The 11,253-nt window shown below is 36.4% G+C and overlaps 1 protein-coding gene across 1 annotated transcript; it reads right to left on the reverse strand.

The window, feature by feature from the left end:
* Positions 1-1,725: 1,725 nt before the first annotated feature.
* LOC110465295 (beta-1,3-galactosyl-O-glycosyl-glycoprotein beta-1,6-N-acetylglucosaminyltransferase-like) lies at positions 1,726-8,895 on the reverse strand. Its single transcript, XM_021521007.1, has 3 exons — positions 8,399-8,895; positions 4,131-4,357; positions 1,726-2,379 (listed from the first exon to the last, which is right to left on the reverse strand). The coding sequence occupies exons 1-3, from the start codon at positions 8,893-8,895 to the stop codon at positions 2,114-2,116; spliced, it is 990 nt and encodes a 329-aa protein (XP_021376682.1). The 3' UTR covers positions 1,726-2,113.
* Between the last annotated feature and the right edge of the window lie 2,358 nt (positions 8,896-11,253).

An 11,253-nucleotide genomic window follows, 5' to 3' on the forward strand; every position in this document is an offset into this window, starting at 1 on the left:
AATTTTCAACGGGTTAACTTCAAACGTTAAAGGAAGGTTTATTTATAAGTGAGCTCAGACAAGTACGATAACTACTATTGATCGAAAGTATTTTACTGAGTTATGTCCCTTTAACTTATTGCTAAAAAGGTGTCTGCTTGATATTTCTCACTATTTTCAATTGAGCAACTTCAAACTCCATGGAAAGGCTATGGGAAAAATTATTTCTTTCTTCAGAATATTTGGTACCATCACAGTCGGAGCGAGGTATTGATTATCGATTCTTATGCGATATGCATCCACGGTGGATTAAGAAAGCAGGGATGTTATTCTCAAGAAAAGAAAATTAATAATAGGATAATCCATTTCTTCACGGTTATCGTGCGTCTTAATAGTACGCCGTCATTGTTTGTAGTGTTGTATGTGGTAACAAGTTCCCCCTATCCTGTATTTCTTCATATGTTTCTAAATACACCTGATATGGGATCACAAAAAATAAAATATAATATCACTAATGAGTCCTTAACGGACGAAACTTCTAAATTGTGCAGAAAATAAATATCTTTTACTGTCTGCATCGACACTCTCAGTTTTCATATAAGTACATTTTTCTTCGTAGTCACCTTTCAAGTCTTTCTGTTTTTTTGAAAAAAAAGCAACATCAAACCAATAGCCCTTAATGTGTACCCCGAACCGTTGTCAACGAGGGAACATTTCATAAGACTTCTTCCCGCGGCTGCGCCATAGATGTAGATGTATCTGCAGACAAATCACATGATAAATTAATCTTTGTCTACAATCTCTATTTTATTACCTGCATGCAGAAAGAACTAGGCTTGAACGTAAACAAGTAAACATGTATACAGTTTCAAAACACGAAATACTAGCAAATCACGATTTCAGATTACAATCTTTCCGAATACCCATGAACGATAAGGACACGGACCTGCCTCGTTTTTTATTGGATTCCGAGACTTTGGAATTATCCTAATAAGCAACGTTTAATAACTGGCTCTAACATGCCATTATCCAACCCTCTCGCTACCATTCTCAGTGCCATTAAATAAGGGATGCAGTCATATTGCACGTCATATACAGTGTACAAAAATGAAAATTTTTAAATATGATAAAAAAAAATATTTTTTTGATATAGCGCCCTATCTAACTAAGATAAGCTACTCTAAAGCGCTTTACAGTACATAGATATACAATTAATACAATTAGCATATACAGTAAACAGTGCAATTGTGAGGGCTCCGCAGGAGCTGCCTAATAAGGCACTAACTACTAGTCCTTTGCCACATAGCTAATTTATTCCTTATGTGTCCCTTGACAATGCCTCACTTTTAGCTATTTGTTGAGCGTTTGCCCCTGTGAGGAACGCTTTGGGTTCTGTCCCCTGGCCGAGACATACCAAAGTCTTTAAAAATGGTAGTTTCTTCTCCTGCTTAACACTCAGCAAATTAGGTGTGGGACGACTGGTTCGCCCGTTGTCAATATAATGTGACCGGGTGGGGCGTCCTGCTGGGTGTCTTCGGCAGTATGTTTCAGTGAGATAGGACTATAAAGTCGGCATCAGTTCCGCGCTATCACAAGGAAACAAACACGAACATATCGCAGCCTCCCAAAATACACACACATACACGCATGCATCTTGCACACAAGGAAGGCCAACCTTAAATGACCTTAGCTGTTAATAGGACGTTAAACAAAATAAAACCAAACCAAACCAAACTTATGTGTGTATGCCTGCGCGTGAGCTGGAGATGATGTATTGTGTTCTGTTTGTAGTGGGACCGTGCTCCCAACGTCATTTATAGTTATTTACAGATACAACAACAACATCCACCCAAGACCATTTTATACTCCACCTGGGTCGTTTGGGCAGGAGAAAAAACATTTCCTCTGAATATTCCATGCGTACGACGACTTCGAGGAACAAACCCGCCACCGTGGAAGGTCGAAGATTAACGTACGATAAAGTAAGGTCCTATAAAGAAATAACAACAGAAATGATTCGCCTTTCAACACCAACACCGACGTCGGCACATATCAGGAGTGACCACAGAAACCCTCTTATTGTTCGACTAGTCTAGATAAAGTCAAACATGTGCAAAATGTCATATAGATTATATTAATTTACATTATACGTTGTCGTATTAAAGGTTAAACTTTGGAGGTATCCATCCCTTGTTCTGTTATAAATCATCTCCTCCATACAGTCCAGTACAAAAGGCTCGAAGTCCAGGTGGAATTTGTTGACAAATAGTTCTGGTCTCGTCTTCAGCAAAGGTAGGTCGCCAACGCCATATATACAAATATTTCGTACGTGTTTTCCTTTGCAAGGCAAATAACTCCCAGCCCAAGTCTTAAATCTTGTCCGGTACATCCTTGTCTCTCCTGAAAATGTGATGGGGATAACTAATAGAAAGTTACATCATTAAAGAATAATAACTCGTTTGATACTTTGAATGTTAATGACGTTTTCATTTTGTTACGTATACACAATCTTTTGGTCACTTTAGAACTATATCGAATGAACTATTCAGAAATGTGGCGAGTAGAGTTAAAGATATGAATGTAGTCCGCCGCTTACAGGTACAACCAGATATATTTCTGTCATTGCAATGTACCGCAATGAAAGCAAGTGAGCAAACAAACTAGCTTTACTGGTCACGGCTGTACGGGTACCACGGCCTCCATTAAATTTACTATTCAATTTTCATTTCTTTTGTATTGCACCACACTTCAATAATCAATAGAATATTAAATGATTCATTGATAAATAATGACACGAATAATACATAAATACGTTTAAAGTCGCAGTTATTAAAGAAATTTCGGACTGAAAACACTATACAGACACCTGCAGATTTGTTTTTATGCTGCGCCGAATGACCTTTGGCCGTTTGCTGTATAATCTAAATATGACACGTTGTTATATGTATAAAGTTACATTTGCATGGCATTGTCACTATATAGCCTCTTTGAAAGCTGTGTCGTTGATGGGACTTTAATTACCATGCAGCACAAGACACAATTCTTAGCGTATAAATACAACACTGACCGGAACTACAATATCCGATGTAAATAAACATGACGGCTGTTAAAATATTGCTGGGCATTGTGAGACTTGACAATGCAATTGTAAATTTAGGTGCAAAAGAAAAAAGAAAATATATAAAAAATACTTTTCTTACAACAAAAACAAGAACAAGGTCTGCAATATCGTACAAAATGCACATCGGTTGTAATCACCAATGCCGGCAATGGAAACAATTTTAACGCTCATGCAATTTATCAGAAATACACTGCACTGATCAACAGGGGTTCGTTACAAATGTCTGGAATACACATATTCTATAGACCCACTGACACATATGTTACAGACCTACTGATATGAGTCACAGCACACATAGACATTTCAGACATTTGTAACGAACCACTGTGCTCCGTCGCAAAATCACTCACTTCAAACGCTATCAGTTTCACGCGTCTCGCAGCCACGGTTTCCTCAGTTTCTGACGACATGTCAAATAACGAGGCTGTTATAGAATTTACCGACTGTAGTCAGATTCCCATACATTCAACAAATAAATTCACGTCTGTATTCTTCACAAATTGAGCAAAGAGAAAAGTTCGAATTAACTTTCAAAAATAATTCCCTCGTGGAGGGCAAGGTCGGATTTACGGTGTTCACTGTATTCATACATGCGCAAAATTTGTCACGGGTAAAAATCGAAACAATTTTATAATCTAACTTTCAGCTCAGAGTTCTATTGATAAACTTAAATCACCCTATAGATTCCCATTCAATCAACAAATAAATTTTTCTCTTTGCTCATTTAAAAAAAGTAAATACTGAAATGAACAAAGGGCAAGAACTTTTGCAAAAATTGTCAAATCAAAATTCTTTGCAGGGAGACACCACTTCATATCATGGTTGTAATGTATACCAAGTATTGAACTGTTTTTGTGTGGTATTTATGAATTAATTGAATGACACAGCTTTGCAAGCAAACAAATCATAATGCGCTCGCGCGTATTATGTTGTTTGCTTGCAAAGCTGTGTCATTCAAATAGATCCTAAATACTATACAAAAACAGTTCAATGCTTAATTATGTTTTAATTGTATTTTCTTATTTCAAACCTGTAGAAGATCCTTGGATGCCGAGATGTTTGTTATAATGAAGTGATACAAAAAACGTCTCGTCTGGAATTTCTGTTTTCTTACACCAGTCCAGTAGTTTCTTCGCTGTGTCATTATGGAGGACATAATCCACAAAATGCCTGTTAACGGCGACATGGAGTGATCCTTTCACTGGTCGGATACCAGCGGGAGCGTCCCCCGCGTTTGACCATCGCGTATTTTTAGCACTGTAATAAAAATGGAATATATTTTGATCTTCCGGTTCCAAATACATCAGTGTTGTAAAACACTGACGAAACACACAAACAGAACACGCACAGGCACCCCTACAAGTAAGTATGTATTAATTCCTACAGTATGAAAGAAAGAGTGCAGTACTTCTATTTCTAAACATTTTCTTCAAGGTGGTAAGTATGCATTATGTTCTTTTTACACAACCAATACAATTTGTATGCAGTACTTCGTGTGCACCCCTGCACAATTCTCACCCGGGTGAGATATTGTGCAATCTATATGGGCATAGGCGACACGATTTCTCACCCCAGCTCTGTATCTTTAACAGGGTATTGTCTAATGTTTTCCATCCGGGGTGTTTGATCTTTTCGAATACAATCCATTTTACAACAATAACAAAACTGTTTCTTTACTTTTTAAAATAATCTTTTCTCTGTTAAAAAAACTGCAATCCATACATCAGATAATTAGGGAAAATGTTTGTTATAGGAATTACAATAGCATCAATAGTGAAACGATAACTCCTTACTGATTACACACGCATTCGGTGAGGAACAAAAAATGCGCGATGATTTTTCACTTTGCCTCGGATAAACAACGGATAAACGCTTAGCTTTGATAATGTCCTTCAGGTACATATGTATTATGTATATTACTACGAATCCGAATTAAGCATGAAAAATCTACTTATCAACATGGAAAACGGAATATAAGTTATTGATTAGATGGGAATACCGAATTGATAGCAACACGAAGTCAAATTGTATCTAAAGTGTTTTGTAAATAAAGGTGCCGTTAGAAAAAAAAACGTATCCTCAAAATAACGAATTTCTTCCTTTCATTCGACAGCTTACATATGCTGCTTGTTTCAATCACTTGTTTTTTCTGACGTCAACTCTCATTTTTGGAAAAGAGCGAGCTTCAAGATTTGTCGGAACATCTTAGTCCTTTGGTGCAACTGTTTTGGATTTTAAAGAATTCTAAAATGGCCAAGATAATAATGTATACTTGATGTATGAGCACACATTCCCATAGTTCTTTGATCAATTGGGCATTGGCAGTAGTAATCTTTTATTGGATTATTATCATTTGGTGTCGTGCTGTAATGAACCCAAACATCATATTTAGTCTAGCGTTTGTATCTGGAATAAATCTGGCAACAGATGAGGTCTTGATAGTGCTGATTCACCCATATTTCATAATCTTTACGAATTCTGATTCTGCTCATTTGGAGAGCGCTGGTTGTTTTCACCCTCTGAGCCAAACAGTTTGTTTCTGTGAGTAGAATCTTCATTTGATGTGCGAGTTCTCTGTCTTTTCTGTTAGAGTCCGGTGATCTTTGATAAAATGGTCCTCGTATCTAATTGAGACATGCACAATCTTTAGCACTCCAATAAGTATATCAATGAAGCAATTCGATATTAATTGAGTTCAAAAAACTATCTTAATAAGGCAATGAAAAGACTCTACAATCCATGGGGATTTAGTAACTGTTCTGTCAATATTAGCCTGTAGATCAGAGTGTTGTCTCTGACCAGTCTTAAAATATGCGTGCATACTGGTATCAATACCAGATACCTCTAACATTGGCAGGACATCTCTAAAACTACGACCAACGACTACATTGTCATCTTGCTCCAACCATGTAAGCTTTTGTAATGCTTGTATCATTTTGGCGTCCAGAGAATGGTCATACTGTGTTCAAAATGTAGCCATCAGGTAGAGTTATGCTCATGAATTTAAGATAATTATGCTCCTTCTGGCCAACGTAAGACATTCTCTGAAGCTTATTGAGAGCACTTTTTTTTATATAAGTATATATGTACCATCTAGTATGGCAGTCACTCTGTCTCACAAGAATGTTTCTGAGAATACAGGATTGTATGGAAATATGGTCCCTACTCAAATGGTCAGGACGAAGGAACACTGGAACTATAGATTTACAACTGTATTCGATACTTGTACTGAAAGGATTTTGGAATACAAGGCAGAGCAATGCCAAGAGCGGAACACTTAATTACAAGAGATATCAGTTTTTATCTTGACCCAAAACAGTAAAAGAGCATTTTGTGCAGTTTTGGTATATACTGAAGAAGAAAGAAATGGGACAAATTGCATATGCAGCCAGGGTCATCCAAGAGAAAACAATTGAGAATAAAGGCTCATTGATTCTTTAACAAGATGTACGATACTTCTAAAAGGTCACCAATTATTTCAGATGACCACCTTCATGATTGAGAGTTCAAAGACTCTCTTCCTTATAGGATAACCTGTGTACAAGGGTTTAGGTCATTGCCAATAAGATGAAATGAATTCATATTGTTAAAACAAAGACAACATTTTATATGTGATCAGGATCCGTAATACAGGTCCTTGATTGTTAAGAAAAAACAAACTACTAGTGGTTTCATCATCAAAACGTTCTGTTTCGCGAAGATAGGATGGCGACCTTCACCAATACATTTGCTCTTCATTATGAATTGAAAATTAACAACTGAGTATGAACTAAAGTCTGATGATAAAATGTATAAAAAATATGTTATAAAATGTATCAGAACTAATTCTGAGAAGTGGCAAGAAAATTACATTTGATCTCAAAATTGGATTTGGAATTGTTTGTGACCTAATATGCACTAATAGATTTATTAGTGGCTTGCAACGAGTTTCGTAACCAATTACCTGTAATCAGGTGCATTGCTTTTAAGTGGACGCCAGGGAGGTGTCTTAGGCCCTCACCTCTTTGGGCACACTGGGTACTTTGTTGTGCGAAATGAATACTTTCCACCACATTTTTTTGACTGAATGTTTGCAAACATATTTGAAATAACACCACTTCTTAATACTATGAACATATTTGGTAAACAAGAATAATAAGAATGAAAAATCCTATATTTTACATTAAAAATTTCACAAAATGTCCTTTCCCAAGTAATATGATGCAAAAAATACGATTATTTTTCAGAAAAATATTTCAGGCTGATATTCCATTTTTCGACCCCCATGCTGTAACAAAAATGCTGTAATTAATCATCTTAATAAATAGAGTGATTCAAAGAAATAACATCGGATGCATGAGGGATTGAAAAAAGTTAAAACAACATCATAAATCTCGTAGCACTTCTGAAAGAAAATTTAAGAGGGGACATGCTCCTCTGTAAGTTTAACACAGCTGGAAATAGTCCCTTTATAAAAAAGCCTAAATATACCACAATCGCCAAAAATCATGATACCGGATAATATGCCTACTCCTAACACGACTCCTCAACCCGGGTGAGAAATCGTGTCGGGGGGAGAAATCGTGTTGGGAACGTAGCAATTTTAGCACGATTTCTCAGCCGGGTGAGAAATCGTGTCGGAGGGGTGCGTGCCAGCGGTTCGATTCATGTAGAGACAGAATCGAAAGATACGAAATGAATGAGAACCGGAATAAAATCAATGATACACATATTAAGTTTAAAAACATGGCTCAAGGTTGAAACTTTTTTGTTCAAAAATTGACGGGATGGCCTCAAGCTTCCCTTTGTCGTAAACATACTTACACTAAAAACGATGTACACACTAGCATACTACGTGACTGGAGGGAGGGTCATAAACAAATGATATGGCTGTATAGGAACTATGCTATAACTGACATATCAGGTTATCTTTTTTTGAGAAATCATATTAGGGGTTAAATCATGCGATGTTATTTTTAGCAGAACGAACGTCGTTTCTAAACCTCTTAAAATCTACTTTTAAAGTACATTTTGATTTTAGTTGATAGGTGGTGTTTCGATATATTTGAATACATTTATATATTGTGAATATTCTATCCATTTGTGTTGATCTATAAAAGACAAAAACACTTACATTAGTTAAATTAAAGACTTCATACAAAAAATATACCCCAATATGATAACCTTGCATTTGTATCTCATGAGAATGACTCGTTAACGTAGCTATATATTTAAGCCTCTTACCAACTCACATTTTCACGGATATTATCGAAGCCTTTATAGATGTTATCATGTGGTAAACCTGATCGATCCTGTTACCTTTTATCGGCTACATTGACATCGTTAGAGCCATTGAAGAATTTGAGGATTTTGACGAGTTCTGCGTTAGTTCTGAGAGGAAAATCCTGTCCAGTCAGATTGATAAAGTATTTCCAATTTTTGTATTTCCACAATTCACTCATGCATACAAGTTCAGGCTCTAGTACAGAGAATTTCCCCCATCGGACATCTATTGATTTCTTTGTGATGAAGACGTTTTCGAAACAGTCTGTAATTTTGGACAATGTCTCCCGAAAATTAGTTTTAACTTTCAAGTCCACGTGTATACAATAGTGATTTTGGGGTCTGTAGATAGCCCTTAGGAGTCTTTCCACTTGTTCTAGGTCTTTGTATACCACCATACTGTAGGCTATGGGGAACTCTCGTTCTTCCTGAGTTAGGTAACTGGTAATGTACTTCCTCCTATGTTTGAATATTCTACAGTCCTTTGTAAGTTTTTCATAAACTGGAGGCGAAGATTTTCGCTTAATCGTCATTATCAGTTTTGATCGCCTTCTTTCTTTTTCATTTCCTGAAAAAAGCTTCGGGCAGCTGACTATCAAGGGGGGTGTTTTCAGGGACTCAGGAAAGTGAAAATCACGTGACATTTCTCCGCTATTTTTGTTGGCCGTATAAACAAAAAAATTATTAAAATTATGCTTTCTCTTTCTTGATTGATCCTGAAATCTTTGAGATAGCGACATGTTTTTCGATATATTTGTGGTAGGTTTAACAACCTTGTGGGTATGTAAACTAGTCTGTTTATCATCAAAACTATAATATGTTACCCAGAGAAGTCCACACACAAATATAAACAAATATAACCAATATCCTGTGTTACCTGTCTGCAATCGTAAAAAAAATTCATCTTTTCTCAGCAGACGATTTGTTCTCGGACGCATTGTTGTCATCCTGTTCTGTGTTTTATATTTTACTTTAAGAACTAGATGTACCTGACTTGATATTGAAATAGTCCGACTTCTTAGTTTCATTAAGAGATGTATCCTTCCTTTTGGAGTACCATAGCACATATGATTTATTGCACCTAATTTAAACACATTATATCTAAACAGGTAAACTTGTGTTTCTCGTGTTAACGTATCTCATGCTCCTGAATACAGCAAAACATGTTTCTCCTCTCCAAGTTACCTGTCACACCTCCGGTCATCCATTAGCTTTAGTTAATTATCAACGAAAACATACCAAAGAGGAGTTTTCCGTTATGAAATGTAATGTTTCCTTCTAACGCCCTTTCAAGAAAGTCAATCGAAATGTCACAGAGGGTTATTCCTTAGTCATACATTCACTGGTGTCCATGATGGCAGATTGATCGGCGAAACTGTCAGCGAAACTGTCAAATATTAAGTTGGTATTTCAAGTAAGTACCTGGCAGGATTATACTAAAAAAATATACATTGAAAATAAAAATAAAAACTTCCGGTTTTGGTATGCTAAGCATTTCTCTTGAAACGTTTTCCTGTGATCCTGTCTTATGTTTTCTAATGATAACTGGCCCTTCGTTAATACGGCAATTACTCGTTTCCTTAGCTATGCTAAGGCACATACCCGTCCTCGTGTGTGACGCTAGCGCATAGAACGTATTGTAAGTCCGTACGCGCCAGTATATACACCCATTAGTGGAATGAGAAACTCGCTAATATATGTAGCCTATGAACCAGCCTGTAAAAAGGTTCAACATGGGACCAACGGCCGACGACGCGTCACGGTCTAACGCGTATCAGGTTTGGACGGTATCGATAAAACCACTGTGTAGGATACGCCGCCAGTGATATTGAACTCTTAAAAAATGCCTTCACACAATGATAACTCAATCGAAGAAATAGACGAAGATGAAATAAGTATGCCATCTACGCAAATTTACAGAGATATGTTTCGTCATCTATCAGATTCCGTTGGTGCTTTAGATAAGGAAGCATTCAAGTCGAAAGTTAAATCGATATTTGAAAATAATATAGATGGAATTTCACACGTACGTCACTATATGATATAGCACTGGTGTACTCGTAAGGCGGACAAACACTGGAAACTCTGCAGCGATAGACATGTATTGACGATGTATACTAACTATATCACTATATTGACGGCGGTGTCGATGTCTGTGAACTAAATAGTGTATTCCGTTACACAACTCTATTATGGATATGAAAGCATCATTGAGAAGTTCGAGCACTGGGATACCAGGCAGTGACTCGTGTATACAAATTACCAATCGGTCTATATACCTATAAGTATGTCTTCGCTGCTTTATCAATATGTTTTTAAATTGAATTGGTTTTGACTGATGAAATCATATATATGTACGGACATCAGTTTTCATACGGCTTTGTGGAGATTTGAATGTAATAACTATTTAATTAGATTACTTTTACACAACACATGTCTTGACCAATGACTCATCAACAAAATAACATTGAATAGTCTGAACTAAATACAAGTTTTAGCGATGTTTTTACCAAAATATGCAGTTGGTATGTATGCCGATACGGATTACGTCCCTGTTGTGATACGGATTACGTTCATTTACAAACTGGGATGATACGGATTACGGTCAAACAATCATATATCAACTAAATGAAAATCAATATTTTTTAACAAATTTTAGGATATTTTCTTAGTCACAAAGCATCACATAGGAACCAAAAGAATATTTAAAATTGACTTTCCTTATTTTTCTAGATCTGAGACTTCCCAAAAGTCTGATTTTTTTCTTCTGTGTTTTAATACTACACTCATTACAAACTTGACCAACATTTGGAGTAGATGTGTATCAGTTATATAGACCGAATATGTTCGTTATTTTGAAATCTAGACAGGTGCTATCGGAATCAAATAGG

The sequence above is a fragment of the Mizuhopecten yessoensis genome, unplaced genomic scaffold (genome assembly GCF_002113885.1).
Source record: "Mizuhopecten yessoensis strain PY_sf001 unplaced genomic scaffold, ASM211388v2 scaffold11069, whole genome shotgun sequence".
NCBI lineage: Eukaryota > Metazoa > Mollusca > Bivalvia > Pectinida > Pectinidae > Mizuhopecten > Mizuhopecten yessoensis.

What these genes read in the sequence shown, in the direction of transcription:
- LOC110465295 (XM_021521007.1), bottom strand. Translation starts at nt 8,895, where the DNA reads ATGACGATTAAGCGAAAATCTTCGCCTCCAGTTTATGAAAAACTTACA. An exon ending in GTCAATGTAGCCGATAAAAG is followed by an intron (nt 4,358 to 8,398) that starts GTAACAGGATCG and finishes TTTTTATTACAG; the next exon opens with TGCTAAAAATACGCGATGGT. An exon ending in CATCCAAGGATCTTCTACAG is followed by an intron (nt 2,380 to 4,130) that starts GTTTGAAATAAG and finishes TCACATTTTCAG; the next exon opens with GAGAGACAAGGATGTACCGG.